At 57.2% G+C, this 19,890-nt stretch overlaps 1 protein-coding gene across 2 annotated transcripts in view; it reads left to right on the top strand.

Annotated features, from left to right (window-relative positions):
- CASTOR2 (cytosolic arginine sensor for mTORC1 subunit 2) overlaps positions 1-13,727 on the top strand; it is a 51,053-nt gene extending 37,326 nt beyond the window's left edge. For both annotated transcript variants that reach the window (XM_086374647.1, XM_086374648.1), the window contains 8 exons: positions 1,445-1,515; positions 5,572-5,765; positions 6,733-6,865; positions 7,396-7,519; positions 8,231-8,341; positions 8,793-8,875; positions 11,446-11,540; positions 11,620-13,727. In XM_086374647.1, the coding sequence (XP_086230773.1) occupies positions 1,445-1,515; positions 5,572-5,765; positions 6,733-6,865; positions 7,396-7,519; positions 8,231-8,341; positions 8,793-8,875; positions 11,446-11,540; positions 11,620-11,685 (877 nt within the window). In that variant the 3' untranslated portion in view covers positions 11,686-13,727. The remainder of the gene's footprint in view (positions 1-1,444; positions 1,516-5,571; positions 5,766-6,732; positions 6,866-7,395; positions 7,520-8,230; positions 8,342-8,792; positions 8,876-11,445; positions 11,541-11,619) is intronic.
- The last annotated feature ends 6,163 nt before the right edge of the window (positions 13,728-19,890 follow it).

Here is a 19,890-nt window from a genome sequence, read left to right as displayed (position 1 = left end):
TGCCTGTGGTCATGTCTGTTTCACTCCGTAAGAAACTGACAAGCCGTTTTCTCTAACAGCTGTACCATTTTGCATTCTTACCAGTTCCGGTGGATCGCACACCTTGTGAAAAACTTAAAGAAAAAAGGGGAGGGAGGTGGGAGGGGGCATTCAGGATTGGGGGGACACGTGTGTCCCCGTGGCTGATTCATGTCGATGTATGGCAAAAGCCACGGCAGTATCGTAATTATCCTCCAGTTAAATTAATTTTTTAAAAAGGGAGAAAGGGTGCTGAGGGGGTTCTGGTGACAAGGCTTCAGTGCTGGAGGGCGGCTGCCAGGAGAGGGGAAACCAGGAAGAGAGAGGTTTGTGTAACCTTCCGGCCACCGCCATCCCATGACACTTCAGGATTCCTTTCCCGTTTTAATCTTCGTAGAAGTGCCGTTCGGACCCTTGCCAGGTTACTCATTGGGCCTCTTTGTGTCATGACTTCCCATGATGGATGGGTTTTACACGCTGGGCGTGGAGCCCAAGCTGAGCCTCACTCTTGAGATTGGTGACACCGGAAAAGTAAATGACCGTGGGCAGTTTCCCACACACCACTGCCTGAGCGTGCCGGCTCTCCCTGTCGCTGTGCCTGGGGTGTTCTGGGGGCCACTAGCTGGATGGGGAGCAGGGAGACAGGCAGTGAGAAGAGGTAACTCTCCCCCTCACCCAGTGACAGCCTCAAAGCCCAGCCCAAGGGCAGCCTGGACACAGAGCCCAGCCGGTCTGCCAGGTGCCCAGAGCGCGCTCAGGGCTGAGACCAGCGGGGACAAGATACAGAAGGACAGGGTGATTGCCAGACCCTCCCTGGCCTTGGGAAATTGATGGTCCCACTTGAGGTAGAGGATGAGTAACTTACACCCCAGGCTAAGCAGTGTTACCAGAGGCGGTTCAGGGATCCATGCCCCAAAATGGCACACACGGCCACACCCCTCTCTTGTACAAGGAAGAAGGGTGCCCTAAAGGCGGGGCTCTCGGTGGGGTAATGCGAATTAGCCCCTGAATGACAGTGGGGGCTCTTGACTTGGTGAGGAGAGGGGCTGGGACCATGGGCAGGCCACACAGCACAGCGACAGAGGCCTAGAGGTCAGAATGTAGGGCTTTGGGTAGGCTGGAAAACACGGTTCATCTGCATGGTTCCTGCCAGAGCTGCCCTTGGGCCTAGAGGTGACCCTGGAGGCTGGCCAGCTCGGGGGTCCCCACAGACTGGGTGTGGCGGAGGAAACGATCGTCATCTGTAGGCCTCTCTGAGACCCCATGAGTCAGAGCTGGGGCACTGGCGGGAGAAAGAATCAGTACCCCCCACCCAGCTCCAGCGGCCTGGGTCAGACTGCTGGGTACACGGGGTCACGAGTGGGCGGCTGCCGCAGGGTCTGCTGGGACTTAACAATATGCTGTGTCTGTCTGTCCGTCCACCCAGGTGCAAGTTCTTCAGTCTGACTGAGACCCCGGAGGATTACACCATCATTGTGGATGAGGAGGGCTTTCTTGGTATGTGCTTCTCTCCCCGGGGGCTTGGCTGGGCCATGGCCTGTGGTCAGTGCTGGCCGCTCCCCCGCCTGTTTCTGCCTCCCCCTGCTGGTGGGTTACAAAGTCGGTAGAGCTTCCCTCTCTCCCCACGTGTTCTGATCGCTCGAGAAAGGACCCACAGCTGAGAGGGGGCAGTGCTTACCCCCCTGGGACTAAGGCCACCAGGGAGGCAGGGGGCTTGCTCTCTGGGGCTCCTCCCACAAGGAAGGTGCTTTCAAACGTCCTCAGTCCTTGTTCCCATGGCAACAAGCCAAGGTCACCATCCTTCTGTGATTTTCCATTATCTTTCTTCCTTGGTGACTCGGACGGTAAAGGATCCACCTGCAGTGCAGGAGACCTGGATTTGATCCCTGGGCCGGGAAGATCTCCTGGAGAAGGAAATGGCTACCCACTCCAGTATTCTTGCCTGGACATTTCCACGGAAAGAGGAGCCTGGCAGGCTACAGCCCATGGGAGTGGCAAAGAGTCGGAGACGACTGAGCGAATAACACTTTCTTCCATCTTTTATACAATTTATACAATACCTCAGGGTATCACCAAAGTTCCTACCCTATCTTTCTTCCATCTGGGCTCCAGCATGGACTTTGAGGTGGTTCCTAGGTCTTTGTTTTAAATTCTTTTGAGTTGAATGCTCAGACCCATGACTGTCCCTTTGTCCCACAAGTGACTCCTTTACAGTGAAATCACATGTTAAACTCTTGGTATTGATACATTTTCCCCAACTCCTGTCCCCAGACCAGCACCACTGCCACCACCTGTGTTGAAACAGAAAGACTCTGGCGCTTGGTGAGCCCTCAAACACCAGGCCCTTAGCTAAGCATTCGATGGGGTTTATCTCACATAATCCTCCAAGCGTCTTCTGGAGCCCATCCTAATTTCAGCAGCCCACGTTTGAAAGCTTAAGAAATTGAGACGTGGTAATTTTGTCCAGAGTCATGCAGCCAGGATGAAACCCTGCCCACCTGACCCCAGGTCTCTTGACCCTGATGCTGGCAGGGTGGCAAAGACCTGACCTGACTGTGCGGAGGACATGGCCACGTAGCGCAGGGACCCGCAAGCCCTGCTGTCAGTAGCAGGGGGCTCCCAACAACAGAGCTGCCCACCTGGTGTCTGGGAGGTGACAGGTGTCCTCAGCAATCCACCAGGGACCGTCCTCAGCTCTAAGAGGCTATTTTTAGGGCCTTGAGTGATGGGTAGTGACAGAAATAATAATGCCTTTCAGTCTTGAGATGGTCCACCTTTCCTCTAGGGAAGGGCAGGCCTGAGGCTGGGGCAGCCAAAGCTCCACCTGTCAGGTGAAGGCCCCACAGGGCCAGTGGGACCACGCTGTCAGAACTGGGGCCCTGGAACCCCAGCTGCCTGAACCCCCCTGCTTGACAGTCCTGAAGCTCAGCCCTGCGAGAGGGGTTTTCTCAACACCCTGCTGCAGGCTGGTGGCAAGGCGAAACTGGAAGGCATACCACGAGGCCAGAATGAGGTCCCCCCCGCCTTTACACCGTGATCTCTTACCCATCAGCCTCCCTCTCTGGGCCTCAGTTTCGTAGTCTGTGAAATGGGAGAGGGGCTGACTTCTGAGCCGGGTCTCTAAGCAAATGGACAGCATTCTGCCCTGAGAATCCAGAGGCAGACCAGGTAAGGGGGTGGCACTGGCTCCCCTGGGGCCCTTTGCCCCATCCTGGGAAGTCGAGTATAGGAGCTCATGAAATGATGTCAGAGGTGACCCTGCGCCCCGGGTCTGGTGGTGAGACGGAGCCTGACCACAGAGACCGAGCTAGGGGGACGGGGCGGGGAACAGCGAAGGCAGAGGAGTGAGAAGAGGGACCTGGGCCGAGTAGAGAGAGCTGGGGACAGCCGCCCTCTCCCTTCCCAGCCCTTCACTTGGAGCCTCCGTGTGCCCCTGCACTGAGAATGGCAGAAAGCAAAGGCCACCGAGGCCGCTGCCCCGGGGGAGCTGACGGGCTAACGGGGCCAGTTGCTGACTCCAACCAGCTGCTCTCCCCATACGACTGTGGAGACTTAAATGAACCAAAATTAAATAAAATGCTCGATTGTATTTTTTTCTGTCGCACTAACCACATCTCACGTGCCCCGTAGCCATGTGAGGTGAGTGGCCTTGGACAGCATAGGTGTAGACTATCTCCCTGAACCCAGAACGCCCTCTGGGGCAGCGCTGGTTCCCAGGTCACGAGGACTTCAGCTGTTGCTCCAGAGGACGTGAGAGCCGCCGGGTGGCTCTGAGTCACGAGGAGCTTGGAATAGGCAGACAGAGGGCAGGTTCGTGACAGCCAACGTGGTTGTGATGCGTGAGCTGACCCTTACAGGAAGGACCCCTCCAGAGTTTTCCCAAGAAGGCTTTTGGGATTCAGTCCTCGTAAAAAGAGACTTTTTAAAACTTTTCCTGTTAAATCTATTTATTAATTAATTTGTTTATCAGTATGTTTATAAAATGGCTTTAGCTGACGGGACCATCGGGGCACCCCAGCCCTCAGTGGCTCCTAGGGCTTTGCTCAAGATGGCATGGTTAGGGGGATTCCCTGGTGGCCTGGTGGTTAGGATTCGGTGTTTTCACTGCAGAGACCCAGGTTCAGGCCCTCGTCGGGGGACCATGCTACTTGTCACGTGGCAAGGCTAAAAACACCAAAAGAAAAAAATAGATGGCAGGGTGGCATCTCACAATACTGTCCCTGGGAAGTCCCCTGTGGCCAGTTCCAGGCCCCGTAGGATTTCAGAATTGAGCTGGGACTCTTGGCTCTGGTGGGGCTGTGATTCCTCTGGCGGTCCTGGAGCTGAGAAGTCTCTTCCAACACCCCGGGTAACAGGTGGAAGCCCGAAATCAGAACCTTTTTTTTAAAGCCTTTCCTCCCGCTCCACCTCCCAAGCCCCTTCCCTTCTCTGGGAGGCAGCCTGCGTCTCCAGCCAGCCTAGTGGAGGACTGGCCCTTCTCAGGCAGCAGGGCCAATGGGCTCCCTAGGCTGTGGTTGCCATGACGACCGGAGCTGGGCAGGTAGGAGCTTGGGTGAGGCCGCCAGAGCCGTCCTGCACAGCCTCCCTCGGGCATCATCATGATCCTGAGAGCCCCCTTAACTCCCCAGGCTCCAGGCCTCTGTTCTTAGCCCCTGCGCCAATTGGGGACCTGGCCCTTCTTCCCATGCAGTGCCGGCACAGAGCATGAGAATCTGTGTATAAGGCAGACCTGGGTTTGAACTCTGGCTCTGTTATTCCTTAAGTGATCTTGGTTAAGTCACCAGTCCCTCAGAGCTCTGGTTTGTCACATGAATGGGGTGAAATAACAGTCTTGGTCCAGGGTCAGTTTGAACAGACAGCCGTGATGCACAGAGAGTTCCATGGCTGCCTGTCCGTGCAGCTGCACACACGTGTGCCATGTCCCATGCATAGCCTCCCCGGGTGCTCTCTCTGCAGGACGGGCGGGGTAGGTTGGTCTTCACAAGCTAGTCAAGGAGACTCCAGGATCACTGGCCCCCTGACCCTACCCCACCGTGTCCCTGGTGGGGCCCCCCTGCAGGATCCCCAGGCTCTCAGGAGGGACCTGGGTGACGGGTCTAATGGAAGCAGGGAGAGAAATCTTGGGCCCTCGATCCTGTCTTCTCCTGGGCTCCCTCCCCTCCACCCCCAGCCCCCCCCCCCAGAGATTCCTGGGAACCCAGTTTGAAAACCATAGGACCCATTCCACCTGGATAAGGTGATAGCAGGACCTGGCACCTGGAAGGGTCATGAGAACCAGAAACAACAGATTCGCTGCCAAGTACTCATCACTTCACAGCTGGGGACTGAGGCCCCACGCAGATAAACCCCAGGGCCCCCACCCTACTGAGCTGCCCAGCATATCCAGACTCCTCTGAAGGTCTTCCCTGCTCAGTCCTCCCAGGAGGGACAGAGGAGGCCAGTCTCTCGTCCTCTTCTGACAGATGAGGGTGCTGGGGTCCAGAAGGCGGGCTGGCCAGGGTCGCACAGCTGGGGCCCATCAGTCACAGGCCGGGCCTCCGTGTCCCCCTCCAGAACTGCCCTCTTCGGAACACCTGAGCGTGGCTGACGCCACCTGGCTGGCCCTCAATGTGGTGTCTGGCGGCGGCAGCTTCTCCAGCTCCCAGCCCATTGGCGTGACCAAGATCGCCAAGTCGGTCATCGCCCCACTGGCCGATCAGAACATCTCGGTGTTCATGCTTTCCACCTACCAGACGGACTTCATCCTGGTAAGCTGTGATGCAGGCACCCCCACCAATGTGAACCGCAAAGTCTTTGCCCCCACCCCCATTTCATGGTCTGCTCAGAGAAAGGTCAAGGGGACCTTGGGGTCATCAGTCCAGTGTCACATGGCCCGGGCTAGGCTCTGGCTCCATCCACTACCTGCCCTTTGAGTGGACCCTGTTTGGTTTGAACTGGATACCAGATGTGTCTGTGGGACACCCTCACAGCTAGATTTCTGGCTCCCCAATCCCACAGCACTTCCTCCAGGGGAGCAGGCGTTTTTGATCAGAGTTGTTGAGTTGCTAAATCATGTGTGACACTTTGCAACCCCAGGCTTCCTTGTCCTTCATTATTTCCCGGAGTTTACTCAAACTCATGTCCACTGAGTCGGTGATGCCATCCAACCATCTCATCCTCTGCTGCCCCCTTACTCCTCCTGCCCTCAATCTTGCCCAGCATCAGGGTCTTTTCCAGTGAGTCGGCTCTTCACATGAGGTGGCCAGAGTATTGGAGCTTCAGCTTCAGCATCAGGCCTTCCCATGAACATTCATGGTTGATTTCCTTTAGGGTGAACTGGTTTGATCTCGCTGTCCAGTCACAGAGCTGACAGTAATTCCTGGCCACTGTGTTATTTGTGCTCTTCTCCCGTGGGGGCGTGGCCACCCTGGAGGGCATGGCCGGCGGGGGCAGGTTCGGCACCGCATTCTAAAGGGAGTGGGGTGTGGACCCACACGTCCCGGCCCTCGGTGGAGCATCTTCTCCCCTCTGGTCCTCCCTCTGTCCCTGGAGAGTCACGTGCCCCTGGTCCCAGGTCCCTGGTCCCACATGCCCCTGTCTCAACCAGGACAGTGGGAGGCCGGGAGGGGGACACTGGTTCTGGGCACAGAATTTCAGAGTAAAGGGGCCGGTGCCCCCAGCCCCACTCCATCCGGGGATCATGGTACACTCACTTCATGGACTCCTCGTCCCCAGGTGCGTGAGCGGGACCTGCCCTTCGTCACCCACACCTTGTCATCAGAGTTCACCATCCTGCGGGTCGTCAATGGCGAGACAGTGGCGGCTGAGAACCTCGGCATCACCAACGGCTTTGTGAAGCCCAAGATGGGTGAGTTGAGGGCAGGGAGAGTTGTGCAGAGAAACTTCAGGAAATGACCAGGTCCTGCCCCAGGGCACCCCCATTCTCAGAGCCTCGGCTGAGGGCCTGGCATCACACGGATCAACAGTCCTCAGACCCAGGGTCTCCAAAGAGCGATGAATGTGGACACAGCCAGAAATGGCCAGGGGCCACGGTTGACCCAGCCCAGGGTGTCAGTGTGGGCCTCTCAGAGGCAGTGACTCTCAGGCTGAAACACTTACAGCGCAAGTAGGAGCTAATAAGATAGGTGGTGAAGTTTGGGAAGGGCTTTCCAGGCAGATGCATGGCACGTGCAAAGGCCCAGGGGTCTGGCGGGGTGAGCCCAGAGAATTAGAGCTGCAAGGGCTGCTGGGAGCTGCAGAAGTGACTGGGGCCGGATCTCAGAGCCTGCCATCGGGCCTCCCAGAGCAGCTGCTGGCTGACCGCCCCCGCCACCCCCAGGCCCCTTGCCGCCTCCTCTCCTCCTGCCCTCAGCACCCCCTGTATTTGTGCTCCCACAGTCCAGAGGCCCGTCATCCACCCACTGTCCAGCCCAAGCAACAGGTTCTGTGTCACCAGCCTGGACCCCGACACGCTGCCCACCGTTGCCACACTCCTCATGGACGTCATGTTTTACTCCAACGGGTAGGGCCCCCTCGGGGGTGAGGGGCTGCAGGGTGGGCCAAGGAGACACGAATCTGCCTACAAGCCCCAGTCTGAGGGGAGGCACAGGCCTGCCCTGGGAGCTAGCCTGAGAAGAGAGACATGACTCTACCCCAAATCCCATTTCTTAAAGGGGAGAATTGATTCATTGCAAACCCCAAAACTTGTTGAAACCCCAGGCCCACATGTAGATGTTATGAACACTCCAGGGTCCCCTGAGCTCCTGGACAAGCCCAGTCATTTGAAAAGCCAGGAACTCAGGTTTTTTTCATTTGGTGGATGACAACTTTGCATTTTTCCTCAGGGCAGATTTTAAGTTTTGGCCAACACCAAGTTGGGTGGGATCAGGGGCCAGCAAGCTGGCAGTGACCACAGACTGTCCCCTGAGATGTTGGCAGAGAAATCCTGCCAGGAATGGGTAAGTATAGCCCATGCAGAGGGCCAGCTGGGTCTTCAACACTGTGAAGTGCGGTGCTCACCCCCGTGAATGCCGTGGAGTCACCTACGTCTCAGGTGTGGAGACCAATGAGGGGGCAGTGGCTCAGAGTCCCCCAGCAAGGCGGGGTCAGAGCCAGGATTTGGTCGTGCCTCCCCGGACACCCCACAGCTGACAGGCAGGGCAGGTGGGCCAGGTGAGGGGCAGGGTGCAGTGGGTCCCTCACTCCACCCCTCACCATCTCCCCCGGCCCCCAGAGTGAAGGACCCCCTGGCGTCCAGCGATGACTGCGACCACATCCGCTTCTTCTCCTTCTCCCTCATCGAGGGCTACATCTCCCTGGTGATGGACGTGCAGACCCAGCAGAGGTGAGCCAGGCCCCGGGTGGAGGCTGACAATGGGCCCGTCACCCACTTGGTCCTAACAAGTCCCCGCCCCAGCCCTTCATTGCAGGTGAGCAACCCCAGCTTACAGATGACAGGCCTCTCAGAGACGAAGGCCCCGAGTCACCCAGCACTGTCCAGTGCTCTTCGTTCCCCCACCCCATCCTCCAGTCTGGAGCTGAGGAGGGGTACCCTGACCAGCCGGAGCAAAGGGGGCAGTTGTTCCCAAAGCCCAATCCCAGCTTTGCCTACCTGCCCCCCACCCCACCCCTGGAGGAGGGAATGTGCGGAGCGTGTGGACTGAGGGCTTGGAGGGTCCTGGGGGCCCCTGAGTTCCAGTCCAGCATAAGTGCCCCAGCGACAGGGAGCATTCCAGGGAGAGCTGGCGGGGGGAGCACTCAGCATCTGGGGTTGACGTCTCTCGCTCCCTCTTAAGGTTTCCTAGTAATCTGTTGTTCACGAGCGCATCTGGGGAGCTCTGGAAGATGGTGCGGATTGGAGGACAGCCCCTGGGATTTGGTGAGCGCCTGGGGTTCGACACTGCTTTATGTGTAGTAGTGGGTATCTGTTCATCCCACACTCCTTCTAGTTTATCCCCCCCTGACCCCCTTTCCCCTTTGGCAACCATGTTTGTTTGCTGTGTCTGTGAGCCTATTTCTGTTTTGTGAGTGAGTTCAGTTTTTTGCAGGGCGGGGCCTGGGCTGGGTCTTTGTTGCTGTGTATGGGCTTTCTCTAGCTGCATTGAGTCGGGGTTACTGTCTAGTTTTGGGGCTCAGGCTTCCCACCGTGGCGGTTTCTCTCATTGCAGAGCGTGGGCTCTGGGCGCTGGGGCTTCAGTAGTACAGCTCGTGGGCTCAGGAGTTGTGGCGCACAGGCTTACTTGCCCGTTGGTACGTGGGATCTTCCCAGAGCAGGGATCAAACCCGTGTCCCCTGCATTGGTAGGTGGATCCTTAACCGCTGGACCACAGGGAAGTCTGTGCATTAGTTCACTTGTATCATGTTTTACATTTGACATATAAGCGCTATCATATGGTACTTGTCTCTCCTGATCTTCTTCTTAGTCTGATCATCTCTAGGTCCGCCCACGTTGCTGCTGCAAATGGCATCATTTCATTTTTTTTGTGAGACTGAGCAGTATTCCGTCGCATATTCCGATGTATTCCGTAGTATCCCAATGTACCACATCTTCATCCATTCATCTGTCAGTGGACACTTCGGTTGTTTCTATGTCCTGGCTGCTCTGAACATGGGGATGCGTGTTTCTTTTCAAATTAGAGTTTTGTCCACATATATGTCCCAGAGTGGGATTGCTGGATCACATGATAATTCTGCTTTTAGTTTTCTGCGGAACCTCCATATCTGTTTTCCACAGTGACTGCACCAACCTACATTCTCACCATCAGTTATAGGAAGGTTCCCTTTTTCCCCCACCTTCCCCAGAATTTGTTATTTGTAGACTTTTAAATGATGCCCATTCTGACTGGGGTGAGAGGTGGTACGTCATTGTCACGTTATATACATTTCTCTAATAATTAGCCATGCGTATCAGCTTCTCCTTTTATTCCCAGATTTGGTTTAGAGTTTACCAAAGCATACCAGTATAATAACATTACAGAAAAAAGAAAGGATGAAGGGAGAATTCAGGTGGGCTAGTGAGTGAAACTCGAATCATCTTAGCATCTGTAGACGCTGTGTTCCGCTTTGAGTGGCCTCATGGGCAGGCACTAGGGGTCCTGGCATTTGGCATATAAGAAGCAGCAATGGGACCTACCTTCCTGGAATGTGGAGGGTTTTAACGCTAGGCTAGTAGCTATAAATAGCCGTGCAAGGCTTCCCTACTGGCTCAGTAGTATAGAATCCACCTGCCAGTGCAGGAGACACAGGTTCGATCCCTGATCTGGTAGGATCCCACATGCCGCGGAGCAACTAAGCCCACGCCCTGCAACTATGGAGCCTGCTCTCTAGAGCGTGGGGGTGTCAACTGCTGAAGCCCACGCGCCCTAGAGCCCATGCTCTGCAACAAGAGAAGCCACAGCAATGAGAAGCCCACGCACCACAACGGGAGGGTAGCCCCCATTTGCTGCACCTAGAGCAGAGCCCATGCGGCCATGAAGACCCAGCACGGCCAAAAGTAAATTAATTAAAAATAGCCCCGCGAGAAAAACAACTTTTTGAGAATCGGAAAGATTCTAGATTGGCAGATGTCATATGCTTTTGACCATGGTTTGCAGGAATGTGTTTCCCATCACAGCCCAGCACGCACACACCCTAACAACTCTACGCTTTCACAGAACTGCGCTCACAGCCGTGCTGTCCGAGCTCCTTGCCCTTCCCTTTGCTGTTGTCTTTTGTTGCTGTTGTTAGTTTTATTTACTTATTTTTGGCTGCCCTGGGTCAGTGTTGCTGCCCGAGCGCTTTCTCTAGCTGCAGCGAGTAGGGGCTACTTTCTCGTCGCAGTGTACAGGCTTCCTGATGCGGTAGCTTCCCTGGCTGCGGAGCACAGGCTCAAGGCCAGCGAGTAGGGGCTACTCTCTCGTCGCAGCGTACAGGCATCGCGTTGCGGTGGCTTCCCTGGCTGCAGAGCATAGGCTCAAGGCCTTCACTCATTGCAGTACGAGGGCTTCATTGCCCTGCAACATGGGGAGTCTTCTCAGACCAGGGGTCAAGCCTGGGTCCCCTTCGTTGGCAGGCGGATTCTTAACCACCGGACCACCAGGGAAGTCCCCTGTTGTCGCTTAATAAAGCGCTAGTCGCCAGCCTTCTAAATTCATGTCCCAAACGGTCACCAGCCACTGTTTGAAAGGCACCATTCTAGACCCTCATCTCCCTCCCGCCTTATTTTATAGAAATAAAAACGAATGTGTCTGTAGTTTAAGAATCTTAGGACACAACCAGTCTCCACCACGTAGCAGGACAGTCAGTCATCTGGAGTGCAGGCATGGGGCCTGTACGACCACCTCCAGCCAGGAGCCCCGGGAGACCAGGCAGAAAAGCAGGAGCTCAAGAGACCTGTCGGGGAACGGCCGAGGCTGCACTGGGTGACGCGGCAGGGGGAGGGCTGAGCCTGGTCCCCGCCTCTGTCCCCAGATGAGTGCGGCATCGTGGCCCAGATCTCCGAGCCCTTGGCTGCCGCAGACATCCCCGCCTACTACATCAGCACCTTCAAGTTCGACCACGCACTGGTGAGTGTCGGGCCCCCACCCCGGGGCAGGGGAGGCCCCGTCCGGCGGCTCCCAGATGTTTACTTCCCACCCCTCGCAGGTACCGGAAGAAAACATCAACGGCGTCATCAGCGCCCTGAAAGTCAGCCAAGCAGAGAAGCACTAGAAGGGCCTCTTCCGCTCCTCCCCATCCACCCCGCCCAGGCCTGGGCCCAGCCCCACCCTGAAGACTCTTCTTGCAGTATTTCTCAACAGACTGGAAAACCGGCCCCGGGGCCCCCAGAGGTGGAGTCTCTAGGAGACGCCCCCGATGACTGACCCCGCCAGGCCTGGGACCCAAGCCAAGGCCTCCCCATGCCCTCCTCCTGGCTTCCTGGAGCCCCCAGACCCTCCAGAGAGCACCCCCCCTTCTCCTCCCCCACCCTCACCCCAGAAAATGATGTCCAGGGCTGAGGGAGCTTGTCCGCTGACCCACCTTCTTGTCCAGCCTCACCCACGGCCGAGGGCAAACGCCGAAGGAAGTTGGTGCCTCCTACGGGACACTGGGGTACCGATTGTCACGTCATCTTGGGGGGCTTGCTGAGCAGGGCCGAGTTCATGGAGCCGGGGAAGGCCCTTGTGAGGGCGGGGGCTCTGGACCCTGTGGTCGCTGGTCTCTGGTCCCATCGGCTCTGGGCTGGTCCCTGCAGAGTGGAGGCCAGTGGGCAGCCCTCTAGTCCTGTGCTGGTGAGGCTCTAAGGGAACACGGGTGGGGCCCTGAGCTGGGCGGAGGACCCCGGCCACCCAGAACCTTCCTTGGCTGCCAACCATAGGGCCTGTACCCCGACTCCCAGCAAGACTGCCAAGGGGGCCCTGTCCAGACCCTCCCCACCACAACCGCTCATCCTAGGGGTTGAGGGGGTGGTTCCCAGGAGACCCACCAGCCTAGGGCAACAGCTCCTGTCCCCTCTGCTTTCCCTGGACTCTCCTGGGGCCGGCAGAGCCTCGGTTTTCCCCAAGTAGGGGCGTCCCCAGCATTCTGAGCTGGGGTTTTCTTAGGTCACCCCCACCTCCCCAGCAATCAACGAGACCAGCAGAGGGCTCCCCCGTCATCCTGCCCTCCTCTCTCCCTGCCCCGCTTGTGGGGGAACGTGGAAGGCCCCTGCCCCCAACTCGCCCGCCCGCCCGCCCGCCCCTCTGTCCAGGGACTGTGGCGTTCATGAGTACTTGACCTGGGAGGCAGCTTATCTGAGCCTTAATAGAGAAAACCGTTCCTTGTTGTAGTCTCCTATTTAATGTATTTGTTACCCAGGCTGCGGCTGGCAGTAGTTTCAGGGGACAGGGCCTGCTGATGCTGTCGGGACCCAAAGTGTGACATCGCTTGGTGTGACATCCTGTGGCTCCAGGGACAAGCCTGAGAACTGGAGCTGCCACCAGGGGCCTTGGCTTTCCCTTCAGAGCAGGAAGCTGGGAGCAGAGGTCAGTTATGATCCAGGGGTCCCCAGGGGCACCCCACACAGAGCTGCCAAGGCAGAATGGTTCTAAGCCTCAGAGGAAGGTTTCGACGGGCTGCGGGGAGATGGACAGCCAGGTGGCAGAGCAGCCCCCGCCCCGGAGAGCAGGGCGACCCCCTGCCTCCTCCAGCTGATGGTGTTGTCCGTGTCGTCCCTGAGAAGCTGGGAGGAGAAGGGCCATTCTCTTGACCGGGTGAGGCCCCACCCTTCCCCTCTCCAGGCCACGTGGGACCCTCTGAGCCCGGGAAACCCACCCGGTGTTGGAGGTGTGTCTCTGAATCCTTACAGATGTTCAGAGCCCAAGCACTGATTCGGAACCCTTTTTTTTTTTGGAAGTCATTTTGCACAAAACTCCAGAACAACCAAAACATGTCAATTGTTTGCTGGTTCCAAAACCGGGGTGACCATGTGGGCAGGGCAGCCTCTCAAGTCCCGAGCATCCTCTGTGCCTAGAAGGCCTTGATTTTTCTGTGGCGTGCCCTCCAGACCCCTTCCTGTCGGCCCCCTCCCCGTGTCGCTCCCCCACCTCTCCTCCCCGCCGAGCAAGTGTGTCGGCCCCGTGACCCCAAGAAACGTGTGATTTCCCCCAGACCCCCTAGGACGTATATTGTACACACATATAAATACCTGTGTTTTATGTTGATATAGATATATACTGTAAATAGCATATATACTTGAGCAATATATATGTTAATATATACCGTGTGAGCGTGCACACGCGTGTGTGCTGTATGTGTGGGCGTGAGGGCCTCCGCCCCGCTGTGTCTGCCGTGCACACAGGCACGTTTTGAGCCACCGTGTAATTTTAATTCAAGTATATAGGCAATACGATGATCAGAGGAGCCGGCTGGCTGCCTCGGCCCTGACTTGAGAGAAGAATTAGACCAGCATCCGAGAGCAGAGCCCCAGAGTGGGGGTTGAGGGTCCCTCCTCCCTCCTCCCCGAGTCGCCTTTGAAAGCTGGGGTTCAGCCCCTTCAGTTCTGTTTCCAAGGCCCCTGGACGCCCCTTGTTTTATTCTGGGGACAGGGCTATAAAGGGGAAGAGCGTTTGGGAAGGAACAGCCCCTTCGCCACTGCTCAGCCCAGGTCTGCTTCCCCGCCGCCAGCACCTCCATCACCTGATTTCCTTCACCTGCAAGGTTAGAAGCCACAGGTTCTTTCCTCAGGTCTCCTCCTAGGGACTGGCCCCGGGTAACTGAGAAAGATGGAAGCCCTGGACGTTGTTTCCTTGAGGGGTTGGTGCAAAGACTTGGCTCTCCGGGTTACACTGGTGTGTCCAACCCACGGGCCAGAAGCCGACACCCTGGGAGCCCCGCCCTGTTCCCCACCCCTCCCCGTCCTCTTGCCATGTGGGGAGGCCGGAGCATCCTCGGTGTCCACGTGCCCGTGAGCCAGTGGCTTGATGTGCAGCACCCTGGGGGAAGAGAAAGTGATACCCCACTGGCTGGCTGCCCCCAGGGGTCTCCAGACCCACAAGGAGGTGGCCCGAAGGGGCCCTGTTGAGCTGAGACACTCTTGGCTCTGGCTCACTGAGCATGGAGCCCTGGAGCTGCCACCAGGGTCCCCCCTGCGTCTCAAGTGTGCGCTGTTCCTTGGTAAGAAGAGCTCAAGCCGTCTCACCTCCCCCCTCACTCCTCGCCTGCGTCATCTGTGAACAGAGAGTGAGAGGTTAAGGTAGGGAGAGTGAGGGAGATGGGGAGTGGAGACCCCTGCTTTGCCTCCACCCCCCATTATGAAAATCTGCCCCTTTGGTTCAACACTCAACTTGGGCTCCCCTGGCTCCTAAGAAACCCCTTTCTGCCTCAGCCCCAGTCCTGGCCCAGCAGAGACTCAGCAGTCCCCACTCGACACCCCCTGTCTCCACGGGGGTCTCCAAAGCCCCCTAGTAAGTGGTGCCCTCCCCACTGCCCTCCGCCCAGAGCACCCATCCAAGCAGGAGAGGCTCACAGCCCTCCCTTCCCCAGGATTCAGGGGTCCCAGAGCCCCCCAGCACCAGCATTCTCCCCCTCCCGTCAGCTCCAGGCCCCAGGCCCCCGGTGGGGAGAGAGGGACCGGGTGACCTGGAGCTGGCCACTGTGACCTCCCCATTCAGGCAGTGCAGCCTTGGTGACCAGAGTGGTGTGTCCAGACCCCTCGGAGGTGACAGAGGAGGAGGCCTCAGAGCTTGGGACAGGAGGCTCCAGGGAGACGGGAAGGGCCAGCCCCCAACCCCAAGCCAAGGGCACCATTTGCCTGACGGTCGAAGATGAACCTGCCCAGCCGCCACCAGCGCCTTCGGCCACAGTTCCCAGCCACCCGGGGCCACCTTTCTGAGTCCCTGGATCTGGATGTGGGCACTACTAGGGCCCGTCCCAGCCCCAGCTAAGAGTGGGGACCGCCCAGGGGGTGGCTGACAAGGGTGTCTTGCTACTTTGCTGAGTGAAAGTGGTGGGGCATAGAAAGGAGGCGCCCCAGTGTGTCTGCCCCGCCAGGGCTGGGGATAGTCAGCCTGCCAGTCATGGCCACCATGGAGTCGGTGGTTGGCTTGGCAACCAGAGCTCGGGGGAGGACAACGGGGTCTCCCAACAGTGGAAAGACAGGGGCTTTGGCTTTTCAGGTTTCCTGGATACTGTGCTGAGGCACGGGCGAGGCTGGAGCGGGCAGTAGCCCTCTATTCAGAGAGGCTGCCTAGGAGGGGAGCAACCAAGATGGCGGATGGTGGTCAGCCCAGCAGAGGGCAGGCTTGGGAAGAGTGGCCAGGACTTGTGAGGGGAGTTGAGCCCTGGTATAGCTAGATACCTTTTCTTACACTCCAGTTTCCTTTTCATTTTTCAAATTAGAGGCAGCAAAAGGACTCTTTTCCATAGACCAAGGGAGAAAGCTGTGGGGTGGGCTATGGCCTTCAGCTTTGAAACCCAAACTCTCCAAGAAAGCCTGTTTTCTTGGGAGGGGAGGATGGGAGCTGTGGGCTGAGGCAGCCTCTGTCCTTGGAGCTGAAGGCCCCAGAGTGGCTTGGAATGGAGGTAGAAGCCTGTGGTCTGGCTTGTGGCTTCCAAGGGCACCCTGGTTGGTGACGGGGCTTGTGGCTCTTGCTTCTCGGTCGGGCAGGCTGAGAGTGGGAAGTGTTGGGCATCAGAGCAAGTTCTGGGGACACGTGTGTGTAAAAGTGCATGTGAGTGTGAACGTGTGCTGTGCATATGGGAGCACACGCCTGCAGAGCCCAAATTCGAGCAAAAGGACTGACTCATTCAGCAGTTCAAGGCCTCGGTATATTCTTACTGTGGGCCACATGCAGAATTGAAGGGGTGGGGATGGCAGGCCTTGAACTCCCCTTGACTTTGTTAAAACCGCTCTGGGGAGGAGGCGGGCTTCCCCGGTGCCCCAGACAGCAGTGTGCCTGCAGCACGGGAGACCCGGTTTCGATCCCTGGGTTGGGAAGGTTCCCTGGAGGAGGAAATGGCAACCCACTCCAGGATTCTTGCCTGGAGAACTCCATGGACAGAGAAGCCTGGCGGGCTACAGTCCATGGGGTGGCAGTCAGATATGACCGAACTACTAACACTGGGGAGACGTCAGAGGTGTCCCCATGGGGCTCTGCTCCACCCTGCAGAGGCCCAGTGGTCCGTGCAGCCAGCCCCAAGGGCTAGACCTGCCCAGCAGACTCCTCAGAAGCAGCCAGCCCTGAAGACAGTATTTACAAGGAGAGGTTCTAGGGGCCAGTGCCCCCTTGCCTACTGGGGCTTATCCACAGAGAGCGTCCCAAAAAGTTGAAGGCCAGAGGGTAGGGGTGAGGAGCTTGTGGAAAACACGCCAAATTCAGGTCCCAGGGCAGAGGCCAAGCCTAGTGCATCTTCCTGTCCACTGCTTCAGCTTATCTGTTCAGAAAATGATCCAGGGAGAGCTGGGCAGCATTGGCTCCAAAACTGGGGGTGGACCGAAGGGGCTAACGGCAAACAAAACCCCAGCCCACCTCTTGCTCTTTGCCAAAATCGTTTCCGTTATCCCGAGATGGGGGTGAGTGGATGTTGGCTGCACAGCGGGGTTCAGAGAGGCCGCTGTCCTGCCCAGGGCCTTGCCTTGGGGGTCTGGCACGCCCCGGGTCACCAGCAGTACCAGTGGCACTTATATCTATCTGTCCCACGTTCTGGGCGCGGGGAGAACGGAGCAGCCCTGCCCAGGGCCCTCACACTTTCTTTCTTGAAGAAACACAAAACCCTCGAGATTCATGTACTGTATGACGGAGAGAAAAAAAGTACCTAATGTTCCCCCCAAAAAAGACAGTATATTTTGTACTTTGTAAAGTGTTCATTAAAATGGAAGAAAAAACAAATGATGTTGGCTAACGGCTGTCTGATTTCATGCTGATCCAGGGCCAAGTCTCCTCCCTCCCTTCTCTGTACCGTGGTTGGGGGAACACCGGCCTAGAGCTGCAAGGAGGCAGAACAAGAATATGAGAGGAAATTGCCCTGAGAGCAAGAAGGGTTGTCTTAATGCTTTGTCACAAGTTGCCCCCAAAGCCTAAGGCTTTAAAACAGTCCATTTGTGTGTCTTGGTTTCTGTGGTTTGGAATTTGGGAGCATTTTGGGCTCAGAACCTCAGAAGGCTGCAGGCATCTGAGAGCCTCTCCTGGGACCAGAGGGTCCGTTTCTAAGGTGCTCCCCTCCACATGGCTGGCGAGACGGGCCTGGCTGCCGGCCTGTCCCCACATGAGTCTCCGCTGCTTGAATATCCTGACAGTAAGTGTTTGGTTTTCCCCAGAGTAAGGGATTCAAGGACCAAGGCAGAACCTTTAAAAAAAAAAAAAAATTGTCTTTCTTCTAGCCTCAGAATTCATGTACCATCCTCTCCACCATGTTCTGTCAGCACCGCAGCTCAGCTCTGACTGAACCCTGGAGGATTCAGTCCACATCACACAGGGGTGTGAAAACCAAGAGGTCAAGGTAACCTTGGGGCCACCTTGGGAACTGGCTGCTACATTCACCATTCCCTCCCCGCAGCCCAAATATCTGGCAGAGGTGGGCCTGGGGGCGGGGGCCCTGCTCTGCACGCCACACCCCCAGGAAAGGTCTCTTGGTGCTGGAAGCCCAGGAGCCGATGCCTCCAGACAAGACACCCTGAGGTCAGGAGGCTCAGCGTCCCTCCCACAAGCACCTGGAGTTGGGCTCCTGCTCCCTCAGCAGGTGGACACAGGCTGCCCTGGTAAGAAAGGCTTGAGGGACTTCCCTGGGGGTCCAGTGGTTAAGACTGCACTTTTAATGCAGCAGACACAGGTTCAATCCCTGGTCAGGGAACTAAGATCCCACATGTTGTGCGACGTGGCCGAAAAAGAAGGAAGCAGCCTGAGACCAGCAGGTCTGGACCTCGCACACCCTCACTCTGCTCCTCGCTGGTGTTCTCCATGGAGGGCAGGTGTGAGCGGGGCAGGGCTCTGCCTGCATCAGACCCCAGCCTCCCCTCACCCCTGCCTTGCAGGAAAAGTAGCCCTAACAATGGAAGGGGGTGAAAATGGGAGCTGAAGCGCTCGTTCACCACCCTCAGTCCAAGGAGGTGCTTGGACCCTCAGCCCTTCTGGCTGCTGCGAAGGCTTTTCTCCCTGGGTTTGCAAGGACTAAGCACCCTCCTCAACCCTTCACATTTCGAACAGGGACCACAGCATTGGTGGGAACTCAATTGCCCCCAACAGTGGCAAAAGCCTCCTTTTCCCACTGCTCATTCATGTTTAGTGTCTGTAGGGCAGTGCCAAACCTAGGGTTGGGGGCTGGGGGCAGTGGGGGTGGTGGTGGTGTGGCGGTGGAGACCCAGATGACTCTGCCACAGCCCCCTGCACCTGAGTGGCTCCAGATTTAAAGATGTGGAAATGGGCTATCTCAGGGAAGTGCAGTGCCGGGCTCGACCACAAGGGGATGGTGCCATGCTCTGGGGCCATGACCAGTCAGGCAGGAGGAACAAGAACCCAGGACGTTAGGTTGAGCTTGATTAAGCCGGGGGACCCAAACAAGGGACAGCAAAGGCGCAGAGAGCCTAGCAGAGCAGCAGGGTGGAGAAGGGCAGAAATGGACGGGGCTGGAAGGAAATGAGGCTGAAATACAAGGTGGGTTGTCAGGCCAGCTGGAGGCTTCACACTCTACTACAGACCATGGGGAGCCACAGAGGACTTTGTGCAGGAGACCAAACTTGGCATCTGAATGGTGAGTCTAGGTTACTGAATATGACTGATAGGAGGGGGAAAGGGGGCAGCCAGGGTCCCGGCCTCGTATCTCAGGAGAGGTGACCCTGGCCGACTCGTGAGCCTTCCCACTGCAGTCAGGAATGGCGGGCACCATGGATATGGAAGGTGGCTGGTGCCCCTCCCCCCAGCCAGGCACATAATTCCATGTGGGAGCCTTTGGCCGCTTCTTAGCAGGGATCTCACCGCAGCATATCAGACTCTCCTGGAGGGTGGGAGGAGTTCCCTGTACCAGGACTCCCCCCAACCGGCCCCCTGCCCCGCCATCCAAAGAGTCTGATTCAACTCTTCTTGGCTTCAGTATAGTTTTTAAAGTTCCCCAACTCACTCTTAGGGGCTTCCTTGATGGCTCAGTGGGTAAAGAATCCACCTGCAGTGCAGGAGATGCGGGTTCGATCCCTGGGTCAGGAAGCTCCTCTGGAGGAGGAAATGGCAATCCATTCAGTATTCTTGCCTAGAAAATCCCATGGACCGAGGAGCCTGGCAGGCTATAGTCCGGAGGGTTGCAAAGAGTTGGACATGACAGCCCCAGAACAGAACCCGCTCTTAAAAATACAGGGCCACAGAAGGAAAGGGCACCCTCTGTGGTCACTCTGTCTCCCTTTGGTTTTTTGGGTTTTGATTAAATTTTATTTGACTGCTCCAGGTCTTAGTTGTGGCGTGTGGGATCTAG

The sequence above is a fragment of the Bos grunniens genome, chromosome 25 (genome assembly GCF_055505025.1).
Source record: "Bos grunniens cultivar Pamir isolate PY7600 chromosome 25, Bosgru_T2T1.0, whole genome shotgun sequence".
Taxonomy (NCBI): Eukaryota; Metazoa; Chordata; class Mammalia; order Artiodactyla; family Bovidae; genus Bos; species Bos grunniens.
This window is presented reverse-complemented; position numbering and strand designations above follow the sequence as displayed.